General features: G+C 39.3%; 1 protein-coding gene and 1 non-coding gene across 2 annotated transcripts; one reads left to right on the forward strand and one right to left on the reverse strand.

Annotated features, from left to right (window-relative positions):
* Positions 1-1,846: 1,846 nt before the first annotated feature.
* On the reverse strand, positions 1,847-13,273 carry LOC111870986 (pyridoxal phosphate homeostasis protein). The gene is made up of 6 exons (XM_023863691.2): positions 13,110-13,273; positions 10,540-10,683; positions 8,428-8,641; positions 6,741-6,883; positions 6,289-6,387; positions 1,847-4,013 (listed from the first exon to the last, which is right to left on the reverse strand). The coding sequence occupies exons 1-6, from the start codon at positions 13,200-13,202 to the stop codon at positions 3,891-3,893; spliced, it is 816 nt and encodes a 271-aa protein (XP_023719459.1). The 5' UTR covers positions 13,203-13,273; the 3' UTR covers positions 1,847-3,890.
* Positions 13,274-13,665: 392 nt separating this feature from the next.
* Positions 13,666-13,738, forward strand: Trnav-aac. Its single transcript has one exon. It is a non-coding gene; the product is annotated as a tRNA-Val (tRNA).
* The last annotated feature ends 2,422 nt before the right edge of the window (positions 13,739-16,160 follow it).

Here is a 16,160-nt window from a genome sequence, read left to right on the forward strand (position 1 = left end):
TGGTGTGTGATGAAGTGAGTCTTTCATGGATAGGAGGCACTGGTACTCAGACTGGCAATTTTGTCTTGAATTTCCGTATCATTATGGACACATTACTGACAGTGGATATCTCTGGTCTGTGAAAGTGTGTGAATTCCCCAGTATGACCAGCTTACTGGTATGATTCTGTTCTGAGCTCTTTCAAGTCTGGTACCTACATAAAAATGAACTGAGGGACAAGCTGCAAGTTTACATTAGAAATGGTTAATTCTTCTATAACTTTATAAAATATGAGTGAATGAATTTAAGTTACACAGACCTGATGATATGTACATTCTACCTTACACCCATCTATGGAGTCAGTTCAATACTCTGCTGATTAACATAGAACTCAAAGTATAAAGCCATCACTATTGTATTTGAAATTACAAAAATTGTAAATGGAAAGCAAATTTAGTGGATCCATGTCCAAAAATTGCCCAAAGATGTTCTGGTAAGTCATTCAAAATTGCTTGAAGTTTATACTCTCTGTGGATTCATATAATCAGTTACTACTTCCACTGTTGCATTAGGTCTCGCATATTAAACAAATAGCGCACAATACTATGTTATTCAGTGATGCCAACTTTGGATCAAAATCACTGAGGACATTTCAGTAAATATTCCTCTCACTCCATACATGGTTTACTTCATTCTGACCAACATTAAAGACAGTTTAGCAAAGTTTAGATTAGCATAGCCAGGATATCTGCATGCAGCTACAATCGAAGTATAGCATGGTGAAGAACTAGTCACCAACTTTACAAGTTTAGTAATTCTTCGAAGTAGAAAATCACTCATACTCCCCTTGCAATCCATCACATAAAATTTTATCCACTCATAATAAGCAGCTCTATGGTTACTAAATTTGCAGGAACACTTCAGATGAAGTTTTAAGCAGGGTGCAGGGACCAGTATTTCTCACATTTCTAAAGTTTTATATTGTCAGAAGGGGACGAAAAGGAAGGCAAGTGGAAATATCTGCACTGGATCTGCTTACTATTTGAAGACAGAAAAAAAAAAAAATAAAGCCATCTTTGTAAAAGGCTGTGGAAGCCCCATAGGTTTGAGATGTTGAGGCTCCCATATTTTTTTAGACAAACCATAGATGACAGTGATGTCAGCCTTACATGCTAGCCACACCTTTAACCCCAGGAGGATTCCTGGCACAGCTGGTACGATTAGGTTAATTGAAAAATCCAATGACCTCATTGGGAATCTAACCCACAACCTTCCAGCTTGTAGCATTGTGCCTCAACCAACTATGCTACCGTGTGCCACCCTGTGAAAGCAATACAAATTTGAATTTCTGTTCTGCAACAGTACATATAAAAGAGAAAATTATTTCCCCCCCCAGTGGAAAACTTGATTGTCTAAACTACTAATGTGAAAAAGGAAATTGTTTTCTCACTTTCTGCTTCAAATAATGTTCTGCAAAACTCAACTTTCTGCCTGAACAGACAACATAAAACACAAAAATTGTTTTCCAGTTTTCTTCTTCAAATAATGTTCAAGTGGTTCAAATCCCAATGAGGTCATTGGATTTTTCAATTTACATAATCCTTCCAGCCGCACTATGGCTCTGGGGTCGACTCAGCCTCTAACGGAAATGAGTATCAGGAATTTTCCTGGGGGGTGAAGGGCAGCTGGCGCATAAGGCTGACAACTTCACCGCCACATATGAGCCAACTGTCTAGAAAATGTGGGAACAACCCTATGGGCCTTCACAGCCTCTTACAGGGATGACTTTTTTTTTAATAATGTTGAAGTGTGAGAGCTAAGGAAGAATGATGCAAAGAATTACAGTAATAGCAAAGTGAAGAGCAAATATTATACATAAGTTTATTCCAATATAGTGCTACATATGATACTGACTGCTGAATCTCATTCATGAGTAACCAAATATCAATAGATTCTCCTTTATATACAATTTGTATCATCTTATAATAAAACTGTTTAATGAGAGCTCACCAGTCTACATATCTGCCAACAGGAAACACTTCTAAAAGATCCTTGTTTCAGTATTCATTCCTAACATCACATCCAACAAGTAAGACTGACATGCGGGTGAAAATATGGTACAAATTAAAGGGCTGAATATATTACATCAATAAGAAAAAAAGAGCTACTTTGTAATGAACAAAACTCTGTAGTACTGTTTTCTGGGATGCGATGCCATGTAGGCTAGCAGAAGTTTACTGATATTGATGTTCCTCTGAAACATCGGCAAACTTTTTCCTAGTCACTGCTGTGAGAACCTCCAACTGTTCTTTCATGTACCATCCCTGCACTACCTTAGATCAAAGTTATTTTCAGAGGTAAAGCGTATCTTATGGTCTGGAAAAATATGCTGTGTATCGAAAATTATTCGTTTTGTTTACAAAGCTAACAGAGCACAGATTCAAGTGAACCCAGTTATATCCTCCCTGAATAATGTCAGAAGAATGATTCTTCTTTGACGATACAATATACCATGAGAAGTCATCCTATTAAAGCAAAGTCCTGTGCGTTCAACAAGGTCTCTGGGCTGCCAATACTGGTTCCCACTTGTATACTGAGAATGGAATCTAGTAACTTTCTAGTGACAAGGTAATGATTTATGTATGGCATATGATGATGCCATATCCTGAACAGAATAATGCATATGTTTCTGCAGTGACAGGAACCATTATCCCCCCCCACCCCTCAAACTGACCTGACCTGCCACCATTTCTTTCTGTGAGGTATTTGTGGCAATTCTTAATTTTTTACTTCTTAGGAAAGAGTTTTGTTTGAACTTTGTATACAAGATTTTAACTATAATTATTTATCCAATAAACCTAGTGTTGCTTTAACTTAGTGTAAAATTAATGTAAAACTTCAGTTACAACTATAACTGAACTTTTCATTAAATAAAAATTCCAAAACATAATAAGGAACAATACTGGAAATACAGAGCACAATTAAGAGGTATATTTATGGATATAAATTACTTTGTTATTCATAGAACATGCTTTGACTTCCAAAACAGTTCTGCTGGACAGGGACTTTCAAAATGTGTAGTGTCTGGGGCACAAGTACAGAAATTTTAAATCTGCTGCTATTAACTAACTTCACAGCCCAGAGACCTTGAGATAAGAATAGTTGCTCAGCTGGTCAAGAAATTCCGTCTCTTATGGAACCCAAGTTTCAATCATGTGCTCACAAAGAGCACACCACTGGTCCCTATCCCAAGCCAGTTGAATCCAGTCCACATCTTCAGAGCTCATTTTTAATAGCCATTTTAATATTATCCTCCCATGTAGGCTTAGATGTTTAAAGTGGTCTCTTCCCTCTATGGTTTTCTCCCTTACTGTACTAGTAAAATGACTAAATTTGTTCTAATTTTTTGTCTTTCAGTGTGACTGCAATTTTTGAACTGAAATATTTTTCACTTTATTATACAGTTGAAAAACTTTGGCAGAAAATCAGTAGTGAAGATTAACACCTCCATACTTATTGGAACACATGAATGACACAAGTATAGCAGTCACATCAGAACTGTGAATACGTACAGCCAATGTGCATCACTAATTGCATGGCACGGGGGCTTCCTTGTGCAGTCTTTATTACAAAACCCTGTATGTGGCACTGAGTATGTTAAAACACTTCTGAAATTAAACTGTTAAACTGTGACTGTCCTGGACTTCAGTCTGTTCAAGTTTCAAAAAGTGAGCCATGTTTTGAAGTAGCTGACACAGGCTGGTGCCCTCAAATGAGACAGCTATAGTAAGACTGGGAACCACTGCTGGAGCATTGAATCACTTTGTGACCTTATTTCTCATATATGATGTTGCTTCACAGCCTTCCTTCTATGAAATTCCATTTGACACAATGCATCACCAGATAATGGCTTAACTTAGAGTGACATTCTTTATCTCCTCTGACACTGTGTCTGTGTGTGTGTCACTCAACTTCTTTTCTCGCTGTCCAAATATTATGCTTCCAACCCGAACATTTGTACTTCCCATTTCGATCTGCAGATAGCATTTAAATACAAATTAACAAAGATCTTTCAGCCATGAATATTATTTACCATTCACTTCATATTGCAAGGGTAGCAAATAAAGGTTATAGTACTGGAGAACACATAAACACAGAATTTTCATGTGCAAATTGCATAGGACGAGGTCACTGGGAAAACCAATAATGTTAAGATTGTGGTCTTCTGAATTGTGACACCACACAGTCTTGTAGTTTTGATACAGGATACTGTCTCCATCTTCAGGATTGAAATGTGTAGGGTGTGGGAACAGTTGCATTATATAGGCAGGTTATAAACAAGAGGGGGAGAGAAAAAAAAAATCTGGGCCAATAGGAATCATGAAACAGAAGAAAGACCTTTTTCAGGCCAAAATCTGAACAATCATCGTGAAAACTTCAAACCTTCTATAAGATAATCCCTCATATGGAAATAGGTTACCAGTAAGTCATGTATATTATGCGTGGGAAGAAACCACTCATAACACAAAGGAAGATAAGACTCAATAGCTAGGTTATGAGGATATGGGCTAAACTAAACAGGGCCAGGATATGGGCCAAAGCAGGATGAAGAATGCAGCGGCCATATAAGAACGGCTGAATATCTACTGTACGTTCACCAAAGACCCTGCAGCATGAAGGTGGATAAAGCTAGGAAAGGATCCAGTGCAGACTCTCAAGCCTTCCACAGATAAGCAGTAAATGCATAAGGATAAATAAAAACTAACAAATCTTTTGAGATTGTCATGCAGCAACTCCCACTAAATCTTTCTGTACTGGGTTTCTTTTGGATAGTTCTGCATAAAGAAGTGCCAAAGGACATATATATTACTCTCTAACTTAATGTAAACAACAATCTCTATACTTAACCTAACTTGACCTAACCTAATTTAATCTAGCCTAACTTGAGAATATATATATCAATAGCATGGAAGGGGTTGATATAACAATTACTAATATGTTAAATCGACTGATGCTTTCTGAAGTATAATAATATTAAAATCAAAGGTAGGAATTTATCTAATCATTAAAAATATTATTTATCCATGACATAAATATTGGTAAAACTTTTATAATCAGTCAACATGACAGGGAAGTGTAACATTCTGGGCTGGAACTAGTTCATACAATCTGTATACAGTTCATAAGCATCTGTTCATGGAGAGTATGTACAAATGGATGGATAAATATGATGCAACTAATTGTCTTTTCATTTCATTATTAAATGTGTTCAAGAAAGCCTGAAATTATAAAAGCAACTTTCCATGCCATGTGCAAAACTCAGTTTAGATTACAGACTTTTATGCCTAACACTAATGCATTTCAGTGGGATTATCTCTATTTCATTTTCAACTGCCAGTACTGAACATAAAACAGTTTTTCCACTCCATACAGAAGTAAGATAAAGGCAAATGCACAATAGATCACTAAAGGTCGCGGTGCAAGGGCTAGCAGTTAGTATGTATGTATGTATGTAAGCTAAACGCAAAGTTGTCCCTGTGCTTAATNTGGTCATGGTGCAAGGGCTAGCAGTTAGTATGTATGTATGTAAGCTAAACGCAAAGTTGTCCCTGTGCTTAATTGGGAACCACACCATGAACATTCAACTAAGCAGCATACATATGGAGAACTGGACATTCAGCTGCGCACAATCTTAACCTCAGCACTGGATAATCATGCTTTACAGGCCTGTTTCCCTTAACCTTTGTTATATCAATTTAACAGTTCTTCTATCAGGAAATCTATTTAGCGTTAAATGAGTTAAACATTCAAAGGGCCTCATTAGGATGTAATCCAGGTTATTGGGAATCAACATATAAACATTTACATACAACTGGGATATTTAAAATAATTCTCTAGACTTTCCTCTGATAACAGCAGAATTGTTCAGTTTAAACTAAAAATAATTAGAAACATACAATGTGTGCTTCTCTTCTTGGGCAACCAGCCGTGTCAAAGCAGAACTGGTGTTGGACATTTCAACAACTGCCTCTGTCTCCATCATCAGGAGTGTGATGTTACAACTATCATATTTGCATGCTATATTTATAAACAAAGCGTCCATCTGCACCGGTTTGGACCACATGGGGAGTGGTGGGCAGACGAGAGCTTTGTGCATAACACAGCATGCATGACACTAATCACATGAACCCCTGATGCCAGAGACAGTCCGTGAACTCCTGGATACTAACTTCACATTGACGCAGACAATTTCATTGTCTACTGCCAGCATGAAAGCTTCAAGTCATGTGAACTAGAAATATAACTTACTGCATGTTCAAAGTCATCTGACATCCCCATGGAAAGCTCCAGCTTGTTGCACCCAATGCCAAGGGCTTGGCAGACATCATCTCGAACTTTCTTCAAACACTGCAAAGAGATGTTAATATTTTTCATGCAGCTGGGTGTAATTAATGCTTGATAAAAGACAACATTAATGTATTAACCACACAGAGGACTATCCAGTAGCACAATGGAAGAAGAATAAATCAAAAGAATAAATGATAAAACATTCAATAGGGTACAGTCATGCCACAGCTCAGAAGTGAGATTCAAACTGATCATCTCCCATACATGAGTCTAGAGCACTGCTGCTATGCCAGCCCACTTCATCATGTTGGTTGTTGTCATCACTGTCATCATTGTCATCGTCGTCATGAGGAGCAGGTGAAGGATGATAGACTAACTTTAGCGATATGCTGTACTGTTTGTATCATACTTACAATAAAATCTGGATTTGGTCCTTCAGATAAATCATGGCCAAATTTTCCAATAGTCATAAGCCCCACGAGCTCCAGATTGGGACATTTTTCTAAAATGTGCTTCACGAGATGTATTGCATCCTCTGGTGTACAGCCATTTTTTTCTGCAAAATGGAGAAAATATTAAAACTTAAAACAAATCTGTGTCAATCACAAATGTAAAGTATGTTAAAATCAACATGCCACCTAAATGGTTTATGTAAGCGGCCTCCGTAGTCTAGAGGTAACGTTCCCACCTCATGACTCATAGTACACGGGTTCAAATACCCGGCGGAGGTCATCGAATTTTTAAGGGCGGAAAAATTCAGGGAACAAGTCCTCTGGGAGGGACTTTAAGCCGTGGGTCCCGTGTCGTAGCTTTACGGCACGTAAAAGAACCTCATACCTCCAAAGGAGGTCACTAAGCAAAATTGCGGACGTTTGCCACCCAACAGCAGTCACTAGTACCTCCGGTAGATGGGGTGAGCCATGCAGTGGCTCCGGTATGACGTCATGGGCTTCCAGCCCCTTGATCGAGGTTCTTAAACTTATCCCCCACCCCATCCCCATGTGGGACTGGGTCACGTGGTGTTGCCCTTTCCCCTCCTCTCTACCCCTGGGAGCCTTGCTTGGAAGTTAATTTGAGTTCGGAGTTCAGTTCTGGATATGGATCCATAGGGCCTTGCTCGCGGCACCGAGCCAGCCGGAGCGACTATCAAATTCCTGTTCGGCTGGGAGTCCAAATTTGGTTTCGGCAAGTACTGGGCTGGTTCGCGGCCGACGAGATCGCCCGCGGTCGCCCGTCGTTGGGTTTGTAGGACGGCGGCGACTCGTACCAGTTAGTTATGCCTGTGTTTATAATTTATATTGTGTATTTAGTTTAGACTCAGCCTGTGGCCCGGCTATAATGTAGTAGTTATGTTTTCATGCAACCAAGGCAAATTGTTGCGCCAGTAAATATGGGCCATTCTGCCCGAGTTAGATGCCGCTGTGTGCGAGCATGTAAATGTGCAGTTAGTTCAGTTGTTCTGTTTAATTTCTATTGTGTTTATTAAATTCTGTTATTTGTTAATATATTGATTGCCATCATTTGTAACTAGATTTACTTCGCTGCTAGCTTGGATCCCTTACACTAACTTAGGGAGCGTGCGAGCACAGCACGAGAGCCATATGACGGATCAACGTTTCCCCCTCCGATTGAGGAAGGGTAGACGGAGCCGAAAAGTGCCAGAGAGTAACGGTGCTGTGGTAGCAGACCGGACAGACGGCACAAATGGTAGCAGAGCGTAGGCGGCGCAGGGGGAGGCATTATAGATACTTCTCAGCCAGTAGAGCCGGTCTCGCTGGCTGGGCGGGACTGATGGTAAGCACCAATACCGGTAGGATATAGAGGCTGGTAGAAATCATAGAGGGAAGCACAATGAACCATGACAGGTCTAAGTGCATGGGGAAACCCACCCTCTCTAATAACTAATTAAGTGGTTTATGTAATATACTGCCAGTACTTAGAATGTATAATGTAGAATGGCAGGATGCTTGGTGAATGAGCAAAAAGGCAGGGGAAACAATTATTTAAATATATATAAGCTTAGGTCATGGCATGCGAGAACAACATATCTGTATTCGATGCATTTAATTTGTAAGTTAATGAGCAAGTCACCATACTAACCATCCTCTCCACTTGTGTTAATCTGCGCCATGACCTTGAGTTTTGCACCCTGACCCTTCTGTTTTGCCCACACTGTATCCAAAGTAGTTGCGAGTTTATCTGTGTCAACTGTCTCCACCACACAGAGGCCAGGAACTGACAAAGCTTTGTTCACTTTGTTTCGCTGCAGATGGCCAATGAAATGCCACTTGATCTCTGAACACTTCTCGACAATCTAAAAATAAATAAAGAAAGTTAAAGAGTCTTCAGCTCATGCTCTTAATGCAACTATAAAGAAACCAAAAACATTTGCTTTTCTCTCCTTATGCCCATTTTATGACATTGTGAGTACCTCAGACTATACAGCACTGAATGACAGGATGATTAGTAAGTCATGAATTGGGAAGGATTTTGAAGGAAGCAGTCATGGCTTAATTGGGGTACTATCCTGGCATTTGAATGATGGCACTAATGAAAACCACAAAAAACATCAGTCGGCAGAGCACATGTCCTGAATGCAGTTCAAATATATCTACATTCATTCATTTTATTTAGCATTCATAACTGCTACAACAGTAACACTTGAACAAGCCACATCATTAAATACATCATTCTTGAAATCATTTTGCCCAAAAGCCTAAAGGATTAGAATTTGTCTACAATAAATAATTACTCTTGACTTAGTTAAATCTACAATCAAAATAGAATACACACTATCAGAACCAGACAAATAATCGAATTAGACACAGTACATAAATGGGAATGCAAGTTGATTTAAGAAAATGCCTATCATACTAGTTTTGTTAACCTTATGAGTTTATAGAGAGAATTTTAAGAGTATTATAGTAAATTAGAAGTCCTACATATGACCATGTCAATCACCAATCACACTGAGACACTACAAGTGACCATTTGATATTTCAATTGCTGAACAGAAGTTTCACCATGTTTACTGCTGTCCCTCTAAAAGAAACTCATACAATGTAGAGAATGGATGATCTAGTAAAAATACTTTCTGCTTACATTTAAAGTTTTTATGTCCATCTGAATTACTTAATTCCAAAAGCAGTTTATTATGCAATTTAATACCCATATTGATATAGGTCTAGAGTACTACCACTACACCAGCCTGCTAGATGTTTGCTTCTGAACAAACTATCCATGATACTGAAAATCAATTCCCATTCCAAGTTTTATTTCATAAGTGGGACAGTTTTAAATTTTAAACTGCTGAGCATGTCTGCAGCATACTCTTTCACACATGCAGGTATGAGCACATTTTCAAAATAATCATGATGGTGACGGTGAAAGTGTCCCAGTTAAAAGGTACTACTTGTCCTTGTGCTTAACTAATTAAACACTATGCCATGTATGGGGGAGTGGATACATAGAGCCACGTTTTCTTGACCTCAGCAGTAGCTGGAGGTGAGAGGTCAGCTTCATGTCCCAGCTGCTTCACCCTAAGGAAAGAGCAACCAGTACCCATTTCACAGGAGGCTGGGTGGGCCCCAACATCGGTCTAAACAATGTGGAGAAAAGAAAAATCTTGACCCTACTAGAAATCAAACCCTGCAGCACATCACTATACCAACTGAGTTATCCTAGCTCCCTAAAAATTATCACAAACATTTATTATGTTTGGAAAAAGGTCTACTCAACTCCAGCATGTTAAGGATGTCAAGCCTGCTTCTTATATATTACCGTCCCATGTACTCCGACTGCTGGTAGTGCTGCTAACCTGAAGTGATCTGCACACGAGACATTTTTAAAAATATTCTTTATGTGTCTGGTATATAATCAAAAATTATAATCTTGATTTTCTACCCCACTATTCATGATTACTAATGACAGTATGTCAAGTTAAGTATCCCACTATTCTTTTCCTGTCTCACTGCCAAGTGCCCCTGTATGTGATGGACTGGTGTTCCTGTCTCACAGACACATTTTGGAGGAATCTCCTACTTCCATCTTCAAGGTTCCCTGAATAGGGGATGTGATAGGGTACTCTGAAACACTGGTAACTTTCTACCATGCAGAAGGGGCAGCAGGTTCTTGCAGACTTCGAAATGACACAACACAGTATCTTCATATTCACCACTGCGGGAACCTCGAATCTCACATAAACGTTCTTACCTCTGTGTCATGACCTTTTTCAACAAGCTCATGGACATAGTTCTCTCCAAAATGTCTTTGGCCACGTTCATAAGCTTCAAGAATTAGAGCTTTCGGTTTCGTCTTGCTAACAGCCACAAGCCTAGGTTGTACACTTTGCAGCTCCTACAAAAAATTATAAAATTATGAACACCGAAATGAATAAATCACATCTGTGCATGAGGAAGGAGAAGGCATGTGGAAATCTCTGCAATGGACCCAGTTGATCTTGAACCCTAGATTTTCAAAGAAAGCCTTTCCTCTATATCACTACACCCATGCCATATGACATTATATTCTGCTTCATTTCCCATTTTAACCACTACATACAACAGAACCCAAAGTTCTCCTTTTAATTTCCATTTGCATCAGGGGTCAAATTCATTTATTCAGTGTCCTGGCCAATATGGTGGCATTATTAAAGGAATACAGTTAGAAAAATGTTCAGAACCTTATATCATGCTAACAACCCCATATCTTCTGTGTGTCTTGGGCACTGCACATTCACAGAAAGCAGATGGAGACAGTGGATATGAGACAGTTCTGCACAGGATTACTAGCCCTCAAAATGTAAAAAATATATCCACTTTGAAACATGCACAAAGGCAGTGTAATTTTATGATATTTTGGCACACCTCAAGTGACATCAATCGAAAGAATATAAAGAAGTTTATGGATCTACAGGACAGCAGATGCTTCACAATATTTTGTCACCGAGGTAAAGGCAAATGGTTAAAATACAGCTAGAGGAGTCCAGCTGTCATGGAAATGGAGTCATAATAACACAATTATTTATTTTTATCTGGAATATAAATGATATTCAGACTTGAAAATATGAAAATTTAAATTCTTTTCATAACTCTGTAACATGTGTCAATTCCCACTTCCATTTAATGTAATCTTTTCAAAAGAAAATCTTCAAAGTTTCAGAAAAGACTGTGAAAAATAAACCATTTACAACTCACTGCTAAAATAAACAGTAAAATTGTGTAAGATGTTCCTATAAATTTCAACTCAACAGAATATCTAACAATTGTCTGTTCTTTGTTGACTGTAGCAAACCAATCTATACCCATTTAGTGCTAAGGTTAAGAATGTGTTACAGTACATTCTGTCCAGTTCTGTTACCTGTTTTCCTTGTACTACAAGACTACACAACATTCACTGATGAAATATTTACGCCTCATGCAATAAGTCATGGTATATGCTCAGACATGAGAGAACCCAAAAGGAAGAAGCAGTGTTGTGTGGTAGCACTGCACAAAGCCAGGCAGCAGACTGCTTCACTTCTCTGCACATCATTCAAACTAGTGGACCCATCCCATGTTTGTGACTCCCCACAAGAATGGAACAGTGTTTCTGAGTGCATGGCTTCACTTGTTGTGCAACCTATACAAGCCATCTCTGCTGTCTCACATGCAAGAGGGATGACTCAGTCACCAACAAAATTTCCTGCACCCTTCCCTAAATAATACATCAATCTTCTCCTGTTACTACTCCATGTCCCATGAACAGCTGTGTACTCTATTAAATATACATTCCAGGTGAGGCAATGCACAATAATTATGTGAATTAGTATGAAAAATTCTCTGTAAGTTTTTTGCCAGTTTAAAGACGTTTGGAGACCATCACCTGCAGACTAGTGGCAACATTTCACTCGACACAGTCAATGGCAGCCAAAAAGAAAAGGATGTCTATTTCTATGTCTGATTCATTTAGAAGCATATAAACAATGGGTTAATTTAAATGTAATAACTCCGAAGCTCTGTTTCAATGCCATACCTTTGAACGTATTTTACCACAGAACAGGGGCAACTCTGGCAATGTTCAAAATAGGGTTTTAACAATGAATAGATCTTTGGAAAGTATAAAGCTTTCGGTTTCAAATGAAAATAGCACAGCCGAACAAATATATATTTGAAGAAAGCAGTCTTCTGGGATTTGGCACCGTGTATATGTGGTGTTAACCGACGTTTCGGAGGAACCGGTTTTCACGGTCTCTTTGCTTGCCGATTTCTTATATTTTTCCTTCTTCCCTGAAGATGGAGGCGATACGTTCCTCCGAAACGTCGGTTAACACCACATATATACGGTGCCAAATCCCAGAAGACTGTTTTCTTCATAGTCAAATCTTACAAATATATATTGGTCTGGTAGCTTCATGATGACAAAGAAAATGACACATATTTCTTCCTTCGTTATCATGTAACATGTTGTGGGATTAGAGTTTCTCACGGCAGTGGCTATGTACAGTTCTATTATCTGGGACATAATGTCCTGCAGTCCGTTCAAAAGTCAAACGACATTTCGGAAGAATACGTCGCGTCCATCATCAAGAAAGAAAAATATGCCAAGCAAGGAACCAGCATCAATTTGGTAGCAAGCAGAGCTGAAGACGGAGACAAAACGTTCCTCTGATATGTCAGCAGAAACGTAACATGTTATTGATAAGAGCCCTAACAATAAAACAAAACAAAATTCTAACCTCACTTCCTTTAAGAGCCCGCCAGGAGAAAAATAAATGCTTGTTCCAATCATAACATTTTACTTACATCCGCTCTCTTCTGGCATGCTGCCAGCATTCGTTCTCGTACAATCCGTAAGTTATTACCTACATCAATTTCTGACATTATTACTCTACGCATAACACTTAATTCGATAAATGAAGTCAATTTTGAATACAGCCGGCTCCTTCGAGTTTAGTTTACTGCCATCTACGGTAGTAGTATATAATTATAATACTCCATTGCTTCCGACTTCGCTAGATCGGTCTGCTGAGGAGTGACCGGAGTGACCATGGCCAGCACGTGGTAAAAAATCAATCAATCCCAATTATGCAAATGGAGTAAACACACAAAAAAAATCGGTGCGTGGAAATGGACATAAGCACATGTATCATACAACCAATGTGTGTCCGTTGCTAACGAACTTCTGTATATTATCACTCCATTAATGTAATCTGGAAATTTGGGCACCCCTGCAATACAACTCTCAGAAATATATTGCATCGTGCCGATCCACATAACCATGTGATTACACAGGCCAACACTAAATTTACATCATGAAACAAAATATTATATGGAACACGTCGGGACAATGTGTTTCGCAGTTTCCGTGGTGTAGTGGTTATCACATCCGCCTAACACGCGGAAGGTCCCCGGTTCGATCCCGGGCGGAAACAGTTTTTTTTTTATACGTTGAAGGTTTCTTTCTCCTGTTTAATAGCACTTCGTCATCTGCATAAATTATATACCGACAAATGACACAATATTTACTTAAAATATTCTTTAATTTATGATTTACCAATTTTGCAGACACCACTTCATAGGCAAGGATCAGAAAATCTTATTGGATTTGATATATAATCGCTTAAATATCTCATTCGTTTCAAATATAATATTTCTTTCTGAGCTAATTTTATAGTACTTGTCTATTTTATTTTTAATAGCCAAATGATTCGATGATTACTGGAAAATAAATTATAACGAATGGCATATACTGTCTTCGCTCGCTTGGAAACCGGGGTCGTGGGTTCGAATCCCATTCAAGGCATGGATGTTTAGTTTGTGTGTGTGCGTTTTTCTGTGTTTGTGTACAGGTAGAGGCCTTGCGATGAGCTGATCACCCGCCCAAGGAGTCCTACCGATTGCGCAAGATCTAGAAAAACCGAAGTGAACAGAGAAGTTCATGGAGGTAGACGTAGGCCCACTGGGGCTGTAGTGCCAAGAAAAAAAATTAGAACGAATATAGACGGTAACAGCCGTGACCTAAATTGATCTGACGAAGAATTAGATTCAGTGGATAAATTTTTATGGTGTCAGATATGTACAATTTTTAAATTATTAGGCGGAATATAAGCAAATGGTTAATATGCCATATAAAGAACCACAGACGAATTTCTTTTTACAGCTGTGTATTTCTATAAAACCGAAAAAATTTTGAAGCTTTGAAAATACAACATTCGTGTCATAATTGTGCGTTTCCGAAGAAAAAAGTACGTATGAATTATTGGTGACCTCTCTAATCTTCAGTTTGATGTGTCTGAACATATTGTCACGTGATAGAATGACTATAGACGGGGTTGGGATTGGTAATCGGATTTGCTGAACACTTTTAACACCCAGGTCGTGAGTACACTTTACAAATCAATGTCAAACAGTCTGGTACAGTCTCCAATAGCCGTTGCTTGGTAGCAGCTTCAATGACGAACTTCTCCTTCCTCTGGGTTCCCGAACTGTCCCCTGCCTCAGCTACCTGCTTCTCATAGCAACGGCTCACAACGAGTGAACTGCATTTAATTCACCAGCAAACTCTTCACTAACCCCTAATTGTTCTTGCTTACAACATATTGGCAGTGCCCGCGAAGGAATCACAATTCTTCTGTTGTTTACGGGCCGCTGCCTAGTAAGGGTCGGCTGTCGTGAATCCACAATTCTGGCTTTGAACGAGTATTCCTCGTTATTTAATGATTCACATTGCCGTGTTCATCCCTTTGATTTAATTTTGGTATGAAAATCTCGTCGAAAACAAATAGTACGAAAGTGGGCATAGAAAAAAAAGCTTTGCAAGGATGTGAATTGGAGTGAACTTATTCAGAGCAAGGTCAATTTACTGGATCTAGTTATCACAGTGATGGACTTCTGGATACCGGCCGAAAGAATATGTAGGATATGAGGTTCTTACAGCTGTGACTATGGGACGTAAAGACGTGCAGTCCGGTAGCAGTTCACAGCGTTTCAAGTAAGAAACCAGCAAAAATCAGGCTACGAGCAGAAAACTAACGTACGTCATAGGCCAGAAAGGAATTTGGGGAGAACCAACAAGTGTGAAGTCGTTGACTATGAGGGCCTCAAAGCCCCTTTCTGTGCCCCAGATTGTAGACTTACTCTTACAACGAAAACACGAGTTAACATGGGCATGACTAATCTTATCAACCACCTATCAAGGTACTGGCTATTTTGGGCAAGGTAGCCAATATTTCCTTATCTATGTATGTATATATATATATATAATATTATTCATACTTCATCATATTTCAGAAGCTTCGACTTCACATCACAGCATGAAAGAACATTACCATGAATGAAGTATCAGATGTCTTCAGCCTCCTGACGGATGTGGCCGCAGGGGACACAAAAACAGGCAACAGGCACTTCATTAAAGTTTCATCATTCACAGGCCTTCGATAACACGTACACCTGATGAAGCGTACCGATCGTGTCTAAAAGCCGGGACTGGTTATTGGCTGGACGACTGAGGGGCTCAGATTTCGAGTCCCGATAAGGTCAAGAATTTTCTCCACGTCCTCCAGACCTGTTTTGGCGCCCACCCAGAGTCCTATCCAATGGGTACCGTGGGCTCTTCCCCCGCGGATAAAGCGACAGGTCAGGAAAAGGTGGATCTAGACATCCACTCCGCCATACGTCTTCATGGAGTAGTTCTTAATTAGTCAAGCACAGGGACAGTTTCTTTTTGTCTATCGTTTTTTTAGACTTGCTGGCTGGGTTGCGAGTGAGAAGAAGCATGGCCAGAAGTGGCTGGGCAGTGGTCACGGTTGCAATGTTGGGGTAATAGAGAATGACGAACTGTAACGAAGGCCCTGT

The sequence above is a fragment of the Cryptotermes secundus genome, unplaced genomic scaffold (genome assembly GCF_002891405.2).
Source record: "Cryptotermes secundus unplaced genomic scaffold, Csec_1.0 scaffold1044, whole genome shotgun sequence".
NCBI lineage: Eukaryota > Metazoa > Arthropoda > Insecta > Blattodea > Kalotermitidae > Cryptotermes > Cryptotermes secundus.